The 22,833-nt window shown below is 55.6% G+C and overlaps 1 protein-coding gene across 4 annotated transcripts in view; it reads right to left on the reverse strand.

The window, feature by feature from the left end:
• Window positions 1-9,748, reverse strand: part of PXDN (peroxidasin) — a 66,371-nt gene extending 56,623 nt beyond the window's left edge. For 2 of the 4 annotated variants that reach the window (XR_009703835.1, XM_061211328.1), the window contains exon 1: window positions 9,291-9,569. Coding sequence is in view for 3 of the 4 variants with exons in the window: in XM_061211328.1 (XP_061067311.1) it covers window positions 9,291-9,490 (200 nt within the window). In the remaining variant the exon portion in view is untranslated. Of the gene's footprint in view, window positions 1-9,290 lie in introns of all 4 variants that reach the window. The other 2 variants (XM_061211329.1, XM_061211330.1) reach the window with 2 other exon arrangements.
• Window positions 9,749-22,833: the final 13,085 nt, after the last annotated feature.

Raw genomic sequence — 22,833 nt, forward strand, 5'->3', positions numbered from 1 at the left:
CGGGGTGGCCGGGACCCAACATAAGGCAGGCTGCGCTGCAGCCTGGGGAGGGGCCCACACCGGAGCTGGCGCAGTCCTCAGGACGCGCTGACATCAAAGCCTCCGGAGAGAAAACCCGGGACCACCATCGAAGTGCGGCTACCGAGTGAGGGCGCACAGGTGCGCATGCCATGTCTCCACGGTCAGGTGTGAGCGGCGCCCTTGGGGCCGTGCGCCCCGCGTCCTGCAAGCCACCTCCCTCTGCGGGCGTGCACCTCGGCCTGGTGTGGGTGAGAGTTAGTTCTGCGGCAGGTGGGCAAACGATGCCGAGCGAAGGGGAGACACCTGTCCTCGGGAAAACACGGACAATGTCCAGGAAGAAAACGGAACAGGAAAAGCCCTCAACGCACAGACCCGTCCCTGGTGCAGACCAAGCCTGCAGATTACAGACACATAATCAAGGCGAATAATCCCAAAAATGTACACAAAGGCATTCAGAGGTATGGTTTACACTAGCAGAAAAGTGGAAACAAAGAAATGACCCATGATGAGAATCTGATTCAATAAAGTTGGCAATCCCAAAAAATAAATACTATGTGGCCATCAACAACGATGGTGCAGACCTCTAATCACTGCAGACACATGGCTACCGTGGGCGGGCAGGCTGAATAGCATGCAGAGGGCACAGAGAACAGGACACGTCCCCTTCCAATGTCTGGAAACAGGTAGACGGGCAGGTAGGGAGGTGGGTAGATACAGAGAGATAACACATAGACACAGAGATAGAGAGATAGGCCCATAGATGCACAGGTGATAGACGATCCACGGAACACAGCAGACGTAGATGGCTGATGGACAGACAGAGCTGCGGACACGGACAGACACGCAGACACCCCAGTGATTCCGTGTCCATGTGCACTCACATGACCGTTTGTGTATCTGAGGGAAAGCCCGGCAGGCTAACAGTTTCCTCTAATAATGGAAATGTGAGTCATTTATTACGGTGTTTTTATTTCTATTTTCACATTTTTCTACCATGAACATGTACAGCTTGCATAAAAATATTTAAAACTATGTTGTAAAAGAAGAGTAAACAGGACAGGGCACTGGAGCGGGTGAGGGGCAGGGTCCACAGACTCCTGCTTGCAGCCACCCCTGCAGGGCCTGAGAGAAGGCAGCTGCAAATCTCCAAAAACCCAGTGCAAACCCAAATATGCCTCGTCCTGGCAGAAAATCTTGAGTCAAGCGCTTGGCTTCTAAGAAATCCGGCTGTGATCTACGGGTCACCACCACAGGCTGTTCAACACCTGCCACGATAATTACACGGGGCAGCTCTCTGTTGAGGAGGAATGAACAAAATCCTTGTTAGAAGAAGGAGATTCTAGTTTTTAACCTCTGTTTACCCGTGATGGTCCCTGTTACAGCCCACAGTGGGACCTAAACTAACGGGGCCTGGAGCAGGGAACCACCACACGGCACAGGACACGGGAAGCAGGGCCAACACCTCGCAGCCCTCTCTGCTCTGCACTTGAGGAGCCAGAGGTGCCCACATGCAACGGCAGCGCCTGGAGACGACACAGCGAAGGCAGCACGGCAGCCAGGCAAGGCCCGTCCAGCACGTCCGACACTCCCAATGCGGTTTCCCTTCCTGGTGAGGCCCTAAACAACGTGCCAGAGCCCGCCAGGCACCAGGTGGGGACAGGGGACGGGCGACCGCCAGGCAATGTGAGCACAAGTGACGTGTCCCCTCGGGGCAGTCGAAGCCCTGGACCCTCCTCTTGCTCACTCCCCCCTCCGCTTCCCTGACAACCTGAGGGCCAGGGACCAGGACAGCAGAGCTACAGGGTGGACAGAGCCTGGGTCCCCAGGTCACTGGTAGAGCGCCGTTACCTTAAAGGGCCAGACAGGAAATGTACTGTCATGTCACAACTACCCAGCTCTGCCTTTGTCCTCAGAAGCAGCCGCAGCCACAGGTGGGTGAAGGGCGTGGCACGTTCCGCACAGATCAGCCCAGCACCCAGGCCACTGCCCTGCTGGCCGGGGTCTGCAGGCCCCGGGCTGAGAGCAGAGCCTCCAGTGACAGCTGCCCAGCAAGGACATCTGCCCTGGATTCTGTGTGAGGGAAGGAGGAACTCACACTGTTTTAATCCACCGGGACCCTGCGACCATTTATTACGCAGCTGCAGTTAAACTCCCCTGCCCGATACAACAGCCTTCCAAAGGCAAATGGAGAACAGCAGGCTGGACAATTTTTAGTTTTTTTAAATCAGGACTTGGGGCATGTGAAAGAAAGCATTATTCTATTTGTTACTTTCTTTATAAGCCACCCTGTTATAAAGTCGCAGAAGAATTTAATGAAGGTTTTACAAAATTACAAAAAAAGATGGGATAACAGGGGCCAGACTTCCTCTCTTGTCTGAAACAACCAAAAAGCTGACAAAATACATGAAACAACTGTTTTCAGGATACTGTGCATGGGTCAGCAACGGACAGGATCCCCGAGGGAGTGAAAACGAAGGGGGTGAGCACAGAACCGCCCCACGTTGCTGCCCAAGGGACAGCGAGAACCCACATGACGCAGACAGGGCAGCTGGAGCTCCAGGGACAGAGAGAGGACGCCAGGGACCCCGGAGCGTCAAGCGCTCAGCGGAGCCGTGCGTGCGGGGGCGATAAAGATCAGAGCAGAGCTCAGCAAAGCAGAGAAAGGAAAAACCAAAGAGGAAAATCAATGAATCCAAAAGCTGGGTTTTTGCAAAGATCGATACAACGGAAAACCCTCTAGGCAGACTGATCAGGAAAAAACGAGAGAGAAGACACGCATTTCTGACATCAGGAACAAGAGAACTGACATCCCTACAGATCTTCAGACGTTAGGAGGATAATGAGGAACTTCACGATGGATGGCTGTCCGAGCTCCCAGCTCCCAGGGCTCACTCAGGAAGAAACTGTCCCGAACAGCTCGGTGTTTACTGAAGAGTTTGAGATCACAGTTTAAAACCCTCCTAGGAAGCCAAGCCCAGCCCGGGGGCTTCCCTGGGAAGCTGGACCAGACCTTCAAGCAGCGCTAAGCCCCGTCCCCCCTGCTCTCCCCAAACACTGGAGACCAGGCAGCGCCTCACACTCACTCTGGGAGGCAAGGTCTACCCTGATACGCAAACTAGACAAAGACATTCCAGGAAAGGAGAACAAAGCCCAGAACCCCTGGTGAACACAGATGCAGTCATGCCCAGTGAAGCAGAACTCGGGAGGAAGGGCTGCCAGGGGCGCGGACCCGGCGGGTGAGGAAGTTCATTATCCTGATTGTGGCAACGGCTGCACAGACCGGACACAGCAAAGTCCCCCACGTGCGCGCCGCGAACACGAACTCCTGCTGTCCTGTCAACGCAATCCCCATGAGGCTTTTTGTTTTCCTCAGTGAAAACTCATCCAGACAGAGGTCAGAAAAGGGAATCGTCACTGCTTAAGCTTCCACCGCGGACCTGACCGTAGAACAGAAGGGGACGAGCCTGGGGGCTGCTCGTGGGCCTCTGAGCTCCGTGGGCTGGGTGACAGCAGCCTGCGCCCCCCCCCAACCACCCGCCCCGAGGCCCCCTGGGGCTGGGCATCCAGATGCCGGCAGGCACCATCCCTCCGCTCGATGAGTCGGTTATCCAGTGGGCACCCAGGTCTGAACAAACCACCCTTCAAAGGAGGCGGAAGGAAACCACACATGGTCAAGGAGAGCCCTGGGGACACAGCGTCAGATCACTGCCCACCCAGGGTCTGCAGGGGAAGTTCTCTGCAGTCTGCGTCCCCTCTTCCCTACCCCTGAGGTGGCTGAGAAGCAGGAGAGAAAGGCAACAGTGTCCAGAAAAAAGAAACTGATCAAATTAGCAGGGATAACTGACCCTGTATCCGAGCCAAGAAAAGGGGAGCCCAGAATTAAGTCCTGAAACAACTAACACATTCTTACTTAAATTTTTTGCCAGTTTTGATTCAGTCACATGAGTCATCGTTGGACTGAGCTACCTCGGGATGTGCCTAAGCTTTCTGTGGGCTGGTACCACCTGAAGAGAAACCAAGGGACCAGGAGAGGAGCACGTGTGATTTCTATTTTTCAAAATTAACTTCAAGATAAAGAAAACATGAACCACTGGACTGACCCATTTAGCAAGATCCTAAGTTATCGATGATATTATTTTAAACACCAAAAAGCATTCCCTCACCCACTGCCACACGTGGGCTGAGTTTTGTGCAGGTGCTACATGAGACACGTAGTTAGCAGTTCAAGTCCAAGGCCGACCCCAGGGAGCTACCGGCCAGCAGAGACATATAGTAACACACGAAACGTCCAAATTGACTATTTAAGCATCAAATTCAGTGATGTTTAACTGCTTTTAAATTGAATTCACCCAAAACTGTATTTGTAAACAAACCGCATTTTCTTGTGTACCCCCAAAAGCACATGAAACTGTCACAATTCAAATGCTCGTTAAACCCGGACGCTAAGTTGAGAGACCTGACGTCTAGGGCACTGAAGGCCGGCAGCGCCCCGCCAGTGCACACGGTGGAGGGAGACGGGAGGCCGGGCCCAACTCCAGCCCTGGGCGCTGCCCTCAGAGCTCGGCTGGGACCCCGAGGCCCCCATTCCCTCACCACGGCACCTACTCCAGTTTCTTCCTGTTGGCAAGTGCCCAGGAAAGAGCCCGGCATCTCCAGCCAACAAGACAGAACCTCCTACTCAGCCAGCGGGAACCAGCACATGCGCACGGACCTTCCAGCGCTCACCCATCCGTCAAACGGATGACGGGCCCAGCTCCGGAGACTGGGATTCTGTCGCTGTTCTGTTGACACCTGACCGTGGCGCTTGTCATGGGTGCAGTGGACAGCTCTCTCTAGCCTGTCCCCCGCCACTTCTTCTAATAAAATGCCCGCCTTCCCCCAGGCAAGGAGCCCTCCCCCGCTTCCAGGCCAGCGTCCTCGGGCAGGGCAGGTCCTGTCCTTAGCTCCAGGAGCCGCCAGGCCCAGGCCTGGTGGGCATGACCGCCCACCACCCAGGGTGTGCTGGGGACAGACAGCGGGTCTGTTCACACGATTCCCAGAACTTGTGCTTGTGACCGAGACTCATCTCCTGCACTTAGGCCCTCGGAAGGGAAGCCGACAGCTGCCGGGCGTCACCAGGCAGGGAAGCTGAGTCATAGGACTGAGGAGGCGGCCGGGGATGCACAGAGGGGAGGAGACCGCGTCCAGGCTGCAGTGTCCACACCCCGGACGAAGCCGGAGCTACCCCCGGATTCGGAGTCACAGGGCCCGATGAGCTTTCTTTTTTACAACGATTTCCTTGCCTCGCTAATAACACAGAGGAAGGGGAGCCTTCTAGCTGCCCTGCTGCAGTTTCCAAGGAAGTTTTTCCAGATGCAGCTTCCAAAGGCATATTTTCAAATGTAAAGTTGTGTCCAAACTGAGCACGGACCCAGGACCACTCCCTGATGGCCGACGTCACACACAGCATCCCAGGTGGCCTCTGGAAGCTTCCTCGGGTCACCGAGGTCTCCTCTCTGCACACAGCACACTGGGCGTTGGCAAAGCTGTGGGCTCGGGACGCTGCAGAGTGGTCACCACCATTTTGGAAAAATAAATTACCAACATTCAGATACTTGAAAAATGTTCCTCTGAGCTGTGAGAATGAAGACTTTGACTTCATCCCAACAGGGAGTCTAAAAGTAGAAATCTGCTTCAGGTAAGCCACAGGCTTCAGCTTAAAGCCTGTTGTCCCGGCCTGCACAGGTGTCCTGCAGAGACCGACAGCCAGAGGCTGCTTTGCTGACCTGGTGAAGCCTCACCCAGGGGAGGAGAGGCCAGCCCTCCCTGGGGGCCGAACGTGTCCCCGCAGGATGGGTGGCGGGAGAGAGGGAACTCCCTGAACCCCAGAAAGACAGGGGAGGGGGACGTGAACGGTGCAGCTGGACAGCCCACCCACCTCCTGACCCGGGAACGCTCCCTCCCTCCGGCCACCTGTAGGCCAGAGACCTCACCTGGGCACACAGGGAAGCGGTGGGAAGTTAGATCCTCCCATCGGCCAGCTTCCAGGAACTCCAGTGGAGGCTGGTAAGGGGAGAAGCTGTGCCTTGGGGGGCTAAGCTCCAGGGAGCACCAGGGCCTTCTCCGAGTACGGGTATGACCCCAAAGACGGGCGGCCACTCCCCCAGACCGCCAGAGGCCATGGCGCCCAGGGCTGGCCTCCCGCAGCCCCCCTCGGCCAGGCACGCCTGGACGGCCAGTTGCCCTCATCACAGTGCCGCAGGGCCTCCCTCCCCAGCACCCCAGTGGACCCGGGACCCCGAGAGGCGGGAACCGGAAGCTGGCCCAGGCCCAAACACAGACGTCGAGGGATGTGGGGACAGCTGCCTGGCAGGCTGACCACGACCCCAGGGGAGGAGCTCTCGCCAGCCCCCGGCCCTGGGCGCCCTCCGAGGCCAGGGCTTCCTGTCACATGGACGGCGGCTTTGGAGCAGCCTGGACCGTGCGATGGGAGCCAGCTTTAAGGAGGCGACCCCACGACGGCACAGATGAGGCCACAGAGAGAAGGACGGGGCCGGGGGTGGGGCGCGGAGGGCTCGTGAGGACTCACGAGGCGGGAGGTGAAGAATGTGTCTCGGGAGGTGTAGAATGTGTCGTCCCCGAGAGGTCCCGGCGGAGGGGAGGACGGGAAGCGGGCCAAGTAAAGACGGCACACTGCTTAGGTTTTAGCGCTAGCTGTTTCATCATCACCGTGACAAACGTCTCCTGTAGTGCGGAGCAGAGTAAAATACTCAAAAACTAAACAAGTATTTCTACAAAAGCTGAGCTGAACTGAGTACCACACCCGATGGTGAAGGGACCAGCTGCAGCACCAGAGCCCGAGGACTCCAGATCCTAGGGCGGCTAGAACACCACTTTCTACTTTCCAGGGTCAAACTGGAATCACAGGACACTCTCGGACCATCATTTCTGAAGCCCAACCACGAGGCAAAACAGGCCACTCTCGGGCCCCACCTGGACACACCCTGAAACACCCTGAGCAGGAGACCAGTCTGATATGCCCAGCGATTCCCATTCAGTCTTTCTGGGCGGGCCGAGGGGAGGTGGGAGAGGGGAGGGTCCCAAAAGCAAAGGGATGAAGTGATGGCTGGACGGCGCAGTTAGGTCTGGGGCCAGGGTCTTCACTTACCCTCACATCTTTTAAGTCCCCAGTTGCCACCAAATAATTTTTTAAAAATAGAAAACAGCAGCCGATGCATGAGAGCAGAGACCTGGGAGAAAAGCTGAAAGTGAACACTGAATGTTTCTGCACAAGTGGAACTTGTGACATGACTGCACCCCAAGGAGCAGCCCCCCAGGAACGTGCCAGACTGGACCCCGGAGCCCACAGGCGGCAACATGGCGCCCCCGAGCTGGTCTCTCTCATCATCACCGCCCGCCTCTGTGTCCCCAGCTCTGGGCCCCCAGCTGGACCCCCTCCCACCAGGACTCAGTTCGTCCCCTGTCCCAGGTCTACACTGGCAGCGATGGGAGCTTCCACCCCCTGCGCCTGTGTCTACGCAGCTGTCAGCTGGGTGTGTGTCCATGTCAGCGATAATCCGCTTGGTTCTGTGAGGGATCTGGTCAGCTTAGCACACCCTGCCCCCTCACAGAATCAACGAGACCACGCAAGGTCATTTCAAAACATCTTTGAAAACTACAAAACCCCACGGAAGCATAAAGCAGAAGCATTTCTGGAAATCTCCAGTGTTACCTATTTATTAGGTCACTTTCCCTGCCTACCTTCAGCTGTTTTACAAAACCCTATGAGGTTCTGTGGAGAATCTCACCACCTGCAGGAGGCTGGTGGCTCCATTTCTGTTCTACAACCATCACATTTTAAAATATTGTTCTTTTTAAAAAGCCATTAAGATGTGAGGGCAAAGCACAGTACGAGTATTAAGACTTCGGCCAGATGTGAAAAATGGCTTCGGGGTCCAGGCTTTTTCCACTGACTCACTGAAGAATGACATGACTGGCTCCAGAACACCCTCACTTGGCCTGTCACGGTCCCTCTCCTCAGAGCCTGATGCCCTCCTGCTCGCCGCCTCGCCCGGCTGGCCGGCCCTCCGCACGGGAAGGAAGCCCGTGTCTGTCTCTCTCGGAGGGACAGTTTCCAGGCTGCGCGGAGAGTCCCGCCAAGGACCCGCAGGAAGCTGCCAGCACAGCCGGCGACCGCTAGCAGAACGGCCTGTCCGTGTACTTTGTTTTAAAAGTAGGAACACTGACCGCCCACTTCCTGAATAGTTCACTCAAAATTTTACAACTTTTGCAGGCTCTTCATGGTGCCAAAGTACTCTGGCTTGGCCAAGAAAAGTGGAAACTATTTTTGGCATTCAGAAGGGCAGCTGTAGGACGCTGAATACAGTCACCGCCTGAAACGCAGGCTGCCTTTACAGATTTTGAAAATTTCTAATCAGAGGCGCATCCAAACAGGCCAGCAGCGCCTCGGCGGCATCCGGGGCCGGGATCCTCTAGGGAGGGCGGGGGTCGGCCGGCGAGGGCGCGATACGTCCTGCCAACCGGAGTGCCGGGTCTCCGATGGCACCACCTGGGCGCGCCCCGGCTGGAGATGAGGGCGGGGACGTGCCCCGGGCGCAAACCCGCTCGGACCCCGACTGTATCCACCCCCGGGCCGCCCGCGCTGCCCCGCAACTCGGGGACCCGCACCGCGGCGCCTCCCGGAACTCGGCCAGGCTAGCTCAAGGCGCGGAGAAAGCCCCAGAGAACCGTGCGCCCCACGGGCCCCGGGACAACCCGGGCAGGAGGCTCTCGGCACCCCGGCAGATGCGGGGACGTGAGGTCACGGAGGGTGCGCCAGGGAGGGCCCCTCCCCCGCCCCCAGAGCCGGGACAGGGGTGCCGCGCTCGGGGAGGAGGGGAAAACGGGGAGCGGGAACCGCCGAGTAGAAGGAGGGGGGAAGAGGGGGAGGGGAAAGGAAGGGGGAGGAGAGGAAGCGGCAGGAGGGGGAAGCCGGGCCCCGGGAGAAGAGGGGGCCGGAGAGGGGCGGGAGGGGGAGGAAGGCGAGCGGAGGAGGGGAGCCAGCAGGACCGGGCCGGGCAGGGCGGGGGGCTTTCCCCGGCGGCTGCCGACAACTTTCCCGTCCCTCGGGGATGCCGAGCTCCGAACAAAGGCGGCTCCGGAGACGGCGCGCGCTGCGCTCAGGTCCGCCCCCCGCCCCGCCACGGAGGACAAAGGCGCCGCCGCGCGACGCTCCCCCCGGCCCCCGGCCGCCCCGCGCGCCCAGGTCCCCCGCGCCCCGCCGGACTCACAGGATGGAGGTCTGCGGCGCCACGGCGGGCACGGCCTCCAGCAGCAGATGCATGCAGCGCACCGTGGTGCGGAAGCACAGGCAGCGGCTCGGACACCCGCTGCCCGGCTTGGGGGCGACCGCGGCCACTGCCCCCCAGCACGAGCACAGCACGAGCGCCAGCAAGCAGGGGCGCGCGGGGTGCGCGGCGCGCACGGCCATGGCCCACGGCGCGCGGGACGCTCGGACTCTGCGACCGACCGCGAGGGCCCGGCGTGTCCACCGCCGCCGGCTGCGGCCCACGTCCCAGCTGCGCGCGGGGGGCGGGGGGCGCCAGCTGTGCACATGCGCGCGGCTCCTCCCCGCCCGCCCCCTCCTCCCCAAGGGCCGGGGCGGGGCGAGGACCTCCCGCCGGGCGTCGGGCCGCGGCGCGGCCCCGGGTGCTGAGCTCAGGTTGGGCCCGCGGGTTCCAGTCGCAGGTCTGCGCCCAAGACCGGAGGCCTCGGCCAAGTTGCTCCGCCTCGCCCAGCCGCCGTTTCCACATGTGTGCAGTAGGGGTGGGGGTGGTTTTATAACACGTTCGCAGTGCTTAGCAAGCTGCAGGCACGATTCCAAGCGCTCGCTGGAGCTCTCCTCGCTCTCTGTCTCTGTCACTCAGTCTCTCTCTCTCTCTCTCGCCCCCTCCCCTTCCACGTGTCTCTCTGTCTCTGTCTGACATGTACACACACCCGCTGCAGCAGGATCGGAGCCAGGGGTCTGAGCCCGTGAGGCCTGTTAAGCACCCACGGCCTGGGCACTGCTGACCCCAGGGCACCGTTGGGAGCGCAGAAGACGTTTCCGTAGAGGCCTGGGCGCAGGGCTCGGCCAGGTGGACGCTCAGTGTCCTTTAGTTTCCTCCTTTGTGGCCACACCCGGGAGAACCCCACCGGGCCTCCCCCAAGGGGACCTTGCCTGGAGCCACCAGAAGACACAGGGGTCCGTGGGAAGCAGGGGAGGCAGTCCCACGTTCTTCCGTCTGTCTTCAGCCCCATTCTAACACTTCACTCGCCAGGATCCAGGCTCTGCATGTTACAGTTGAGGAAGTCCAGGCTGTCCTGTGTCCAAAGACACGATCACCAAGTCCCAGCGTCAGAGAGGAGCCTGGGTCTCTTCTGACCTCCACACTGTCGTGTGACCAGAGGGGCGCTCTACCTCAGGCATGCTGCGGCGGGGCTGGGGTGACGGGGCGCTTGCCCGCTGCTGTGTCAGTAACCTCCTGTACCTACAGGGTTCCCAGGGTCTGCATCTGCGGGCAGCTGAGCTGGGGTCTGGCTCAGGCCCCTCCAGATGCTGCACGTTTGTCACGGAAGCTGTCATCCCTGTTACCACAGGGAGAAGCCTTCCCAGTCCTCCAGCGACCCGGACCATGCCAGCCAAGGGTCCCGTACTAACCAGTCACAAATCCCCCAGGGCTCCACACTCCTTTACAAGTGCTGCCTGCTTGCCCCACAAGAATTTCAAACTTCAATGCAGAAACCCAAAACCTTACTTTCCCTGAAAGATGTCTGTTTTCTTCTGGATCGCTGATGTGATCCTCCAAACTGCTTTCTCAGACCCTCCAACCCAGAAGTGGCCTGTTCGGTGCTCACCCACATGTAGGGAGTTGAGAAACCCTGTGGATTCCAGTTGCTCCTAGTGGCTCAGTCAATTTCTGTTCCTCCATCTTCCCTCCCATAACCGCTGAGGGTCCTGGCCCTGGCCATCGCCCTGGACCACCGCCAAGACGCCACCCCCCACCGGTCTACCAGGTCCGTCCTCCCTGCAGCAGGCAGAGAAGGTGCCACTGCTTTGACCCTGCCCACCCCGCCATCTGAATGTCTCTGGACCTCTCCAGTGTCAGTGGGTAAAGATCAAATTTCACCCACCACCTCCACTTCTGCCACCCCAGGTGCAGGCGTCCTGAGCAGCACACAGTCTTAGCCTCTCTTTTCAGTTCAGCACCAGCTGCGGCTAATTTTATGTGTTGTCTGCTGGGCTGTCACACCCTGTGATTTGATCAACCACTAATCCAGGTGTTGTGCTGAAGGTATTTTGTAGATGAGATTGACATTGGTGAACTTCAACAAAGAGGAGTTCCCTCCATAATGTGGGTGAGCCTCATCCACTCTGTTTAAGGTCTTTAGAATAGAAACTGAGGCTTCCTGGAGAAGTAGTGCTATTGCAAGACCTCAGCATCCACTCCTGCCTGAGTTTCTAGTCTCCTGACCTGCCTGTAAAATGTAGGACCTGCCAGCGCCCACAAGTGCATGAGCCACTTCCTTAAGATCTGTCTATCCCTCCCTCCTCCCACCTTTCCTCCTTCCATCCTTCCCTCCCTCCCTCCCTCCCTCCCTCCCTCCCTCCCTTCCATCTTTCCTTCCATCCCTCCATCCCTCCATCCCTCCATCCACCCATCCATCCAGCCACCACCCTTCCATCCATCCCTCCATCCATCCGTTGTGCTGCCTCCCTGAACATGTCTGTCGGGTACACAGCCGTCTGCAGAACTCTGGATGGAGGTGTGGCAGCAGCGGGCAGTGCAATGACTGATGCTCAGGCCTGAAGGAATTCGTGTTTCAGTAACGAAGCTCTTACATCGAGCCGAGTGTGCTTCCCGCACCTTTTGTGCAGCATCTCCTGCATCTGCCCTCTAGAGGCCCACGGAGGCCTCACACCTCCAGGAACTCAACCTTCCTGGGGAATCACGTGCACACATCAAAGCCATTCAAGTTTTCTGTTGCCCAAGGCCCTGGTGACTCTTCCCATTTCTCTCTGATGACCACTCTCCAAACCTCATTGTCTGCCCGCAATCCTGTTATCTGTCCTACAGCAAACAGCCCTTTCAGGTGTGATTGTGCTGGTTGACAAGCTCTAGTTGTTCAGATGTGCATACAAAGGAGCCAAGATTACCGCGATCGTCTGCCTTCTGTGAGCAGTATCGCTGAGCTCTCCAGTGGATCAGGCAGCCGTGGGGACAGGAGATCCATCCTCCCGGTGTCTGAACACAGGCTCCGAGGCAGGGCCTGCTCACAGCGCGGTGCACAGATGCCTGAGCCTCCAGACATTCCTGAGGAAGTGTTACTATCCTCATTTTGCAAAAGAAAGAACCGATGCTCAGAGTAACATGTCCCAGGACCTGTCACTCATCCAGGGAGGGGGTGAGGGGAGGGGACAAGATGCTGACTGACCTGCGAGCCTCACCTACCGCACTGGACGGGGTTGGGGACCCTCCCAGACGTCACTGGGCCCCTGCATGCCCCCCCCCGCAGCCCTGCTAGGGCTGCGGGGGCTACGGGGCCGCGCTCCTGGAGATGCCGGGCACTCTGCCCCTCCTGATGCCGCCCGCGGCTGCAGACACAAGTCAGCCCTCAGACCGCAGGGCTTCCTGGGCCTCAGGCGATCGATGGCCAGTGTCTCCCCTGCTCGGTCGCTGTCCTCACCCCTTGTGCATCAGGCTCTGCTGAGGAGACACCTGCGTCCCCTCCTTGGTGCCACGGGGTCCTCCAAGGACAGGACTGTCCGCATTTTCTGCCACGTCTTCCGGAGTGACATTGCTCCTGTCTACCGGTCTGTCTCCGCATCTGCCTCTTCGAGGATTTAAGAGGAAAAGAACGTGGGGTTTGGAACAAGACAAGCTGGGAGGCAGCCTCCCCAGCTCTGTGACTCCTGGCGACTTTCTCGCCCTCTCTGGGCCTTGGTTTCCCGTCTGTAACAGGAGAAGACCAGTTCCTACTCGAAACGCAGGCTGTCGTGAGGACTGAGCGAGGGCTGTCGGGAGTGCCTGCCTGGGAACCGTCAGCCACGCCAGGGTGAGTGTTCTCCTTGCTGGGGAGGCTTTCCGGGTCTGGGTGGCCCCCAGTCTGGAGGCCTAGGGGCCATTCCCAGACGGTGAGTCACCCCTGAGGACCTGGCTGTGCCTGGGGCAGCCCCCCTCCCCCCAGTCCCAAGGGCCTCGGCCTGCATCTCCCTGCCCTGCGCCCGCCCACTCGCTGGCAGCCCAGGGGAGCGGGGGCCCCCGGCTGACCTGGGTGTAACTCCAAGAGCCCATTTTGGGGCTGCTGCCACAAAACATCACACTCGGGTGCCGTGACCAGCAGAAACCTGTTCTCGCACAGTTCCGGAGGCCAGAAGGCCGAGGCCAAGGTTCCTTCTGGAGGCTCAGAGGGCGCATCCGTCCCAGCCTCCCTCCGGCTTCTGGTGTTGCCAGGAGGGCTGCAGACTGCCAGCCCGGCTCTGGTCCCGTCGCCACAAGACCTTCCCCCGCGCTTGTCCTCACCCAGTGTTTCCCTCTCCTTACGAGGACGCGCTGGCTTAGGGCCACCGTGATGCCGTCCTCCTGACTCTGGCTACGCCTGCAGCGGCCACGTTTCCAGAGAAGCTCACATCCCGAGCTCCGGGGCGGGACTTGGGTTCAGGGGGGCAGAGACAGCGGGCGGGGGTGGTGGTGAGCCCTGACACTGTGGCCTGGGGTCCTGCTCACCTCCTAGGCTGCTCCTGGCTGACGGAAGGGAAGGGCCCGGACCTTTATTCAGCCAGACAGACTTGAAACTCTAGAATGTAGAGCTGGCTGTGAGGATCACAGGCAGACGCGGAGGCCCGCACACGTGTGCTCCGTGCCTTAGCTCCAGGTGAGGCCATCGGTAACGCTGGGCCCCTTCCTCCTTCCACGACTGTCTGAAACCTCCATCCCAGGGATGCAAGCACAGCCGAGAGCGCGTGGTTTCATTAATTGTCATGAACTCGGAGACAACTTCTCAGCCAAATGGGTCTAAGATCAGCTTTTCCCAAGTTAAAGCCATTCCTGTTGACAAACGCCCCCACACGGCACCCTTTCCTGCACCCACTGTATCTTGAAGCTTCGATCCGCGAGTTATACTGCTTCCCGTTAGATCATCTAGAGCCTCTTTTTTTACCTTTAAATTTTGAAAAGAAGGCAGATGACTAAATACACCCACTTAGCGCTGTTTTAGACCGAAATCAACACAGCCGCGAGTGGGCTCAGCCCTGGTTCTCTGACCACCCCTTCGGGAGCTGAAGTGGACGGAGGTACCATCCAGCTGGGGGGGGGCTCGGCCCTGAGCAGGCCGCAGGGTGGCCTCTGTGGGTCCCGGCGCCCTGCGGCCCGCGGCCTCCCGTCCACCACGAGAGCCCGCCCACCGCAGCCCGGCCAGCACCAGGCCCAGGTGAGCACCCCGCCTGGCGGCACATCCCCACTGCCCGGGCTGAGGCAGGGGTGCTCAGAAGTGGGCCGAGGTCGGCTGCAGACGAGCCTGCTGGGTCCTGGTTGCCTTCAGCCCAAAATCACCCACATGCCAAGGCGGCGCATTTTGGGGTGTCACGGTCTGCCCCCCTTCACCTGCTTAGGCAGGTCCTCCGACAGGAGCTGCAGTACCTTGGGTCCCCTTCCCTGAGGGTTTCACCGCCCAGGATGACTCCTGTCATAGGACTGGAGACGGGGCAGCGACCCCACACCCAGACGAATAGTCACAAACCATCACCCCCCATCCCACCTCCTAAGATCATCTTTTCTTAAAGCTCTCCCCTCGGAGGCCTGCATCCTCTCCCCTCCTCAACGAAGACGTGCATAAACTCTCACATCTCATTCATGCTTATCCTGTGATGCCCCGTTCACGTTATATTAAAAGTTAACCGACGTCTGTGCCTCTCCTCCTGCTAACCCGCCTGTGGTCCGTTCACTTCACAGACTGGCCATCAAAGCCAGGAGGGCAGAGGGCCTGGCTTTACTCCCACCCCAACTTTGAGCCAGGACGCGATGGCATCACAGGCAACCTGCTCAGAGACCACAAAGCCGGGGAAACCTCAGCTTTGTGTGGCTGACTGCGTACCACCCACTGCAGTCTGGAGTCTGGAGACCACAGACCCATCTCCTCCCAGGGGTCTGGACAGCAGGCCTGGGTCCAGAGGGTCACAGTCAGAGAGATGCTCTCAGGTCCTGGGGGAACTGCCAGGAGGGCAGAGGCTTACTTTAGCCATTAGGAAGATGTACACACATTTGAAAAGGCCCGAGAAAGATTTCTGAAAGAAAAGGGAAACAGGAAGTCGTTGTCTTCCACAGGGAGAATTAAGCCTCTGGTTCTACCTTGTGTTCCCCTGACCCTGGAGCTATCGCAGCACAGACTCCAGCGGGCTCTGCCCAGCATCACTGGCACATCCAGGGGGGCAAGTGCAGCCTCCACCCCCTCACCTGCACTGAGTGGAAGCCCGATCTCTGGGTGGAAAGCATCATACCCCACCCTGCTGGTCACCTGAGGAATGTTCCAGAAGGAATGCCAGTGTGGCTGCACGGGGAGGGGTGGACGGAGAGTTCCCGCTGGAGAGCTGGTGCCGAGGGGACCCAGGCCCAGGCACGCGAAGAGCCCTGAGTGGGGCTGGAAGCCAGCCTATCAGTTGACCTTCAGGTCTTTTTGAGAAAAATCTTAACAGGGCTCAGCAGGGCCATCATCTTCTGCGAAGAACCAGGGTCGGAGTAGAATTTCTCTGGCTTCGCTTTAAATACCGCTTTCCTAGGCTCCCCTTCAGACTGCTGTTGACCCTGATTATTTCAGGGTCCCAAGACAGGGCCTGTTCTCAGGACAATTCTCCCTCTGCCCTTCTGTTGCAGGTCCGTGTGCCTGACACGCAGTGAGGCCAAACAAACCGAAATGTCGGAGTTTGGAGCAGAGAAAAAGGTTTATTGCAGGACCGTGCAAGGGGAACGGGTGGCTTGTGCTCAAAAACCCCAAACTCCCCAGTGGTTTTCAGGGAAGCGTTTTTATAGGCAGAATTTGGGGTGAGGACTGCAGGATGTGTGACTTTCTTCTGACCGGCTGGTGGTGAGGTAGCAGGTGGGGCTCCAGGAATCTTGGGCTCAGCCTGAAGTTACCATCCTCCACCTGGGTGGTGGCCTTAGTTCCTGCAGAAGAACTTAAAGGTATTGTTATGTATATTCCTTGTGGAGGAACCAGGACCCTGCCCCAAGGCTGCACTATTGTTTGTTGACTGCCTTTCCGGTGTTTCTGCATCCCCTCCCTTCCTGGATTAGTAACTGTTGGAATCTACCCTTTGGAACAAAGGGAAGGTCTGGGAGGCTGAAGCCTGTTTCCTATTGTTACCGAGTCCAAGCTCGCTCTGCTGGCCACACAACAGGCCAATAAATCAGGGGGTGAGGTGTTGAGGCAAGGAATAGTGACTTTATTCGGAAAGCTGGGCGTCTGAGAAGATGGCAGATTAATGTCCTAGAGTACCATCTTATCGGGGGCTGGATGCCAGTTTCTTTGATAGAACAGAGAAGGGGAGGAGGTGAGAATGTAAAGTAAAAATGCCATAAGTCTTGTAAAATATCTCCTGGCTTGGCCAGCATCAGGGAGGGGATGTGTTAATTTCTTCTTTTCTGCAGCCATTCACAGGTGGGCAGGGGCAGGGTGTTTCCCTGTGAGCTGAACAAAGGCACTTTAGTTTAACATTCAGGCAGAGGGTCAGGGTTCCCCAAGGGAGGTCATTATGTATGATTATAATAACGAAAGCAACGAAAAGCAAAGGTTAAAGTCAAAGAAACATATCCAACATGGAGTCAGATTTTGTTCTTCCCTGTTACACTATGAAGAACTGGGGGACACGGAGAGGCTTTTGCACCCGGGAGGGCCCCACAGGGTCCTGCTCGGTTTCACTCCTGTGTTCTTGGCTGGGGACCTTGTAATAAAAGACTAATGAACAAGAGAAAAAAAAAAATCAAAAAGTTTATCCAAGGGTGTGCCTACTGTACTCAGGGGCGACACCCAGGGAAGTGAGCATCTCAAAGAGGTGGTTTAGAACTCAGGTTTAATTACCATCTTCAGCTAAATCTGAGGAAGAAGCGTGTGGAGGCCAGTTATGGGAAGGGGACCCAGAACGGCAAACAGATAAGGTTGTCATGCAGATTTAAGTCAGGACTTCCCTGTGGATGAGAGTCTCTGGTGATTTGGAATCATCCTTCTCCCTAGGCTCAGAGAGGACACCCCCTTACAAATGGAGATTTCCCTTGTCAATGAAAAATGTCACTGCTGTATTAGTGAATAAAGGATGTTACAGCCATCCAGCCACTAAAGCTTCCCCTATGCCCTTATGGTGAGCCTTGAGGGAACTCAGGATGGAGACAAATGGGCTAGGAATTATGGTTTATTGGGTGGACTTGCTGAGGACTTAAGCCCAGGACACAGCCTCTCAGAGAGCTCTGAGGGACCACTCACAAGAGTTGAGGGGGGAGCCAGGATCTACAGGGGTTTTTGCCACAAAGGCCAGGCAGTCGGAACGTCAAAAGATTACTGTTAATTAAATAAAACCAGACATCTCAAGTTAAGGAATTTAGCACTTTTCTATGTATGGGAAGATGCAAGAGTCCAGGCTCATTGAAATCATCCCTTTGATCCGTACCTCCGCTACCTGGGGCCAGTGTCCTGTGCTTTCCCATCCTGAGTCCCCGCAAGGGGCACCGCGAGGGTGGCTGCAGCCCGTTTCGCCTCCATCCTGAGTCCTCTCTCAGGCCTCACCTTCGGGGCAGCTGCAGTGGCGGGACGGCTGCAGCGTCCTTTGTTTACTGATACGACAGCAACATTTTTCATTCACAACCCCACGAATATAGTTTTGTACCGGGGAGGTGAGATGCTGAGAACAAAGGCTGTGCTTCTGGAGCTGCTCCAGACCTTTGCTCAAAGCATTCAACCCCCGCCTTTAGATGAACGTAAATCTTTAAGTTAAAGGGTCCAGAGACAAGAAAGGAAGCTACAAACAAATGAGAGAGAAAAAAAGAAAAAAAAAAAAAGCAGATGGAACTGTTGCAGAAAAGAGTGGGGTGTGAGAGGATGGTCACGTTCCAGGTCACGTCCTGGGTCTCCCGGGCACGGCCGCCAGGTGAGGGTCCTTGGCTTTGTGCAGGAAAGAATTCAAGAGCAGCCATAGTAAAGTGAAAGCAGGTTTACTTAGAGAGATCCACATTCCATGGATAGAATGCAGTCTGTCTCAGAAAGTGAGAGCGGCCCTGGGAGAAACACACTACACAGGGTGTGGTCCATCTCAGAAAGCGAGAGGCCCCCAAATATGGGGTGGTTAGTGTTTATGGGCCGGGTAATTTCATAGGCTAATGAGTGGGAGGATTATTCCAACTATTTTGGAGAAGGGGCAGAGATTTCCAGGAACTGGGCCACCGCCCACTTTTTGGCCTTTTATGGTCGGTCTCAGAACTGTCATGGCACCTATGGGTGTGTCATTTAGCTGATACGTTGCAGTGAGCGTATACTGAGGCTCAAGGTCCACCTCTTGGACCTAGTTGGTTCTAATCAGTTCATGTCGTGTCCTCAGTGGCTGTCATTCTTTTAAAGGTTGTGCCCTGCCCCCTTCCTGTCTCAGAGTCTGACCTCCAACAGAGCCCCAGTCTCGTTATACACTGATTTTACTACATTCGCATATAAATGACACACCTACAGGGTGGGACATGATCAGACAGAAAGCACCAGAAAAGGATAAAAAGGGGATGGCACCCCGCTCCCTGGGTGGGGGGGGGGAGCCCCACCTCTTCCCCGGGTAGACTAATGCATACACCTCCCCATCATCAGCCCCACCCGCTTCCCTTTGTCTTTACTGGTTAAAGTAAATCTCTCTGGCCAGGTGGGCGAGAAGCTTATCTGTGAGTTTAGTTCCTCTTCTCCATATAAAGCTTGTGCTGTGTTGATCTCAACTTTGGTTTTGCCTGCTCCATCCTGAAGGGAAAAAGAACCCTCTCCTGCTAAGGCGGGGAGCCTGGCTGGGGCCTGAGCAGGGTCCATACAAATCAATTTGGTAGCACATGGAGGAGCGGCCAGAGGAAGGACCAGAGGTTGGAGGAGAGGCAGCTTCAGGTGGGGCTAAGACACCAAACCCTTTCATGTGTCAGAGAATGAGACAGATCAAGGTTCAAATCCAGACTTCAAATCCAGAAATCCAGAAAGGCTTTCTCATTCTGGAAAGTGAAAGGGATTCTCCCCTTATTCTGCAGGAATAAAAGAACTTTAAAAATGTGACCACGAGCTAATCTTTCATGCTTTGCATCAGATAAGCCTAAAATATTTAGGAACATTTTCAAATCAACACTTGATTGGGTTCCGGGAAATATTTTTGGCAATACAGCAAATGATAAGATGTAATTCACAAAGCAAGTGAACTGCAGAGACTTCCAGCTCTTCTAACACTCAGGATGGGAACGAGGAAGCTGGAGGTCTGGCTGCTTCTAGTGTAATCAACCAATCCGGTCACAGCAATGCTGAACCAGATGGAAAGCAAGGAGAGTCAAAAAGCAAGCTTTCAGGGAGGTGCTTTGGGGGTCAGTACGGGCAGATACAGCTCCAAGGGAGCAGTAACACCTGTGAATATTAATGTGAAATAAAATTCATATTTTATGGCAAGACAAGAAAAATTTAAACATAAAAAACTTTCTCTACCTTTTGGCCTCCTCTCTCCCCTGACTGTGCACTGTGTATCTGCATCAGGCATCGACCAAACCTCCCCATCGGGGGCAATACCTGCTCCACCATAAAGAGAAACCTTCTCCCAGCATCAACTAGAGAACTCCTTAAAGATAGCATTTTTTCTTGATTTTATAAGGGGTCACATGACCCTCCACGATAATGATGCTTAGATCTGATTATGTCAATTACACCTCAAGAAAACTGGGGAAAAAAGAACCCTATAAAGAAGGAAATGAACAAGGCTCGTAATCTGATCCCATGGAGAGAATCTGTCTGATGGTTTTTGTGAATAAACTTCTAGATCTAAGGCTGTGTAAATGCAAAAGAAAAAAGACAATGAATAACATTTGTTTCTCTTGATGTATATTTTAAATTGCTTAAGGCCCAAGGCTCTCCTGCTTTGCTCTGCGTTGCTGAGGAGTCCACACGGACTGGAGTTCAGGCTGCGGAGGGAGAGCTCTACTCATGGGAGCCCTGAGTGCACCCAGGTCTCCTGCAGCAGAAATGGCCCCAGATTAACGGTGCAGGGACTAGGCCTTCGGGGGGCTGAGATGCTCTGGCCGTCAGTAAGGGCTTCTCCTGTTCCTGGAGAGGCTATCTCCTGAGGAAGAGGGACATCACTTTCCTTCCTGGTGATGGGGCTTCCGGGAGGAGACCGAGGACAGAACTGGACAGACTCCCCCTTCCCCAGGCTTGGGGGCTGGCTGGACCACGAGAATTGTGGGTCTCTCAATCACTAACACAGGTCAACTTGACCCAACCTTGCTGCCACTCAGCTGCTCTTTAACGTATCTGTGATTTTGTTTTCTGTACTGTTCACTTGCTTTATCACGAGCATCTTATTAATGAGTCTTTATAACCAGCATTTCTAGGAACACCATAGTGTTCCGTAAGGTGCAGTTGTCACCAGCTGCTCAAACCTTCCTCTGTAATAGGCCTTTGGGGGTGTTTCCACGTATTTCAATGCATTTACAATTGTTTTGGTGTTTTTAGGGGGACTTCTGGAATTACTGGGTCAAAAATTTGAATTTCATAAGATCTTCGATATTATTGTTAAACTGCTTTCCGAGATGTTTATACCAATTCTCAGGCAAGGGCAAGACGGCTTTCGACAATCAAGTTGAAGGATTTCAGTCACTGCCGGCAGCTCCTTGACGCACCACCATCTGCTTTAACTGCAGTTGATCCTGAAGGCGGGGCTTTGCACAGAGGTGCACCCCGAGGTATGGAGAGACAGAGGTGGCAGGGTCCTAAAAGCGTCCCTCCACCCTCCCCCTCCGTCAGCCCTGATGCAGCTGACCGAGCTGTTAGGTATAAAATATCAGCAACACTCGCTGGGAAGAGGGGCTCAGATGGCCTTGAGTCAGCGGAAGACGCCACTGGGACTCTGTTTTGGATTTAACAAAGAGTATGGCGGGTCTCTTCCTCAAATTTTATAGTTTGGGGGTCTGTGTCTAGTACAGGTGAGTGTTTTTGGAATTTTAGAGGGTTACTTTTACTAACGAAGGTGATGGGCAGCTGGGTAACTCATCGCTGTTAAATCATATTTGGAGGGCAATTTAAGGGTTGTGGGTGATCCTTGCTGACAGTGTGGAAGGAACAATGGTGATGATACTCCCAGGGGACCAATCACAGGGCGAGTGGCCCCAGGAACCCCAGATGGGAGGTGCTGAGAAAGACACAGCGTCTTCCTTGGAGCTGAACCATCAGACCAAAGCAGCTGACCGCCTGGACACCTCTCAAACCTCTGTGTCCTGCAGACCCGGGAAGACAGGGGAGTGAAGGGACCAGGGGTGGGAACGTGGTAACCGGAAGCAGCCTGTGAGCCCTCGTGACACCAGATCTGGAAAAATCCGTAAAGGACGTTCTTGGCTCAAGTGGGAGCTTTGGGACGCGGATGCGTGTTACGTAATGACGATGTCATATCTAGAGGGATAACTGTGGCAGCGAGGATGGCCCCGCTCTGGGGAGACGCCTGCGTGTGACGTGACCTTGGGGGAGAGAGCGGGGTGGCGGCAGATGTGGCAGAGTGGCTTCCAGACAGGCTCCGTGCAGGCACCTCCTGAACTGCCCGCATCTGCTCTCAGGAGCCTCGGAGTAGAGCACTCAACCTCCAAAAACGTTACAATAAAAGCATCCGGCATTGGGGAGAAACGTTCCCGGGGGTCCCGCTGGGGGCCCCAGACACCAAGCACTTCCAGACTCCAGTGAAGATGCACACCCGGTTAGAGACCCATCGTGCTACAAATGTGGTAACACCTTTTTTATTTAGAGTAAGATGTGTTAACATCCAGCATGACAAAATTTGTACAAAGTCCACAATTTAAAAATGAATATCACTGCAACTTGTGATTCCACACATTTATAGCAAAATTAAAGTGTCAACAAACCCATGCCGTGTAGTACAAAAATAAATCAAACTTCAGTTCCACAGAGAGCACGATAAATATTTATACAAAATTCTGTCTTAATAAATGATTACTTAAATTAACTTAGAAATGAATATGAACAATAAGTTATAATAAATAAACTCTGATGACTCACAATAATTCCATATGAAAGGTCAGCATTCTAATATGTGACACTTTTGTGATCCTTATATAATAGTCACAGATAACTTTTGATTTGATATTATGTACCAACGTTAGATGAGCAGCAGATTTGTGCTTAAAACCCCTTTCCATTGTACATAGGTGAGAACAATTAGAATCCCAAACTGATACTACCTATTACTCTACCAAAAGCATCACTATATTGGCCAAGAAGCTGCAGACACGACGGGGCGGGGAGATGCATGTGCCGATATGAACAACGGGGGCCCCCCCGCAAGGAGGCCGGGGCCCTGGATGGGACATATGGCCGCAGGTGACGCACAGCACCTGGCTTCAGTTCTCAAAAAGGCAATTCTGAGCAGGGCAGCTACAACTAATCACACAACAGAAAAAGGGCTCTCCAGAGAAGGGGCTGCAGAGCCCAAGTCATGACGTAATCTTTTCCCAGCTAATTATTAAAGTCCTCCTGGAAAACTGTAAGCTTTTGTACAGTGAGCAGTCTAAAGTGCCGCTGGGATGT

The sequence above is a fragment of the Eubalaena glacialis genome, chromosome 14 (genome assembly GCF_028564815.1).
Source record: "Eubalaena glacialis isolate mEubGla1 chromosome 14, mEubGla1.1.hap2.+ XY, whole genome shotgun sequence".
NCBI classification, from domain to species: domain Eukaryota; kingdom Metazoa; phylum Chordata; class Mammalia; order Artiodactyla; family Balaenidae; genus Eubalaena; species Eubalaena glacialis.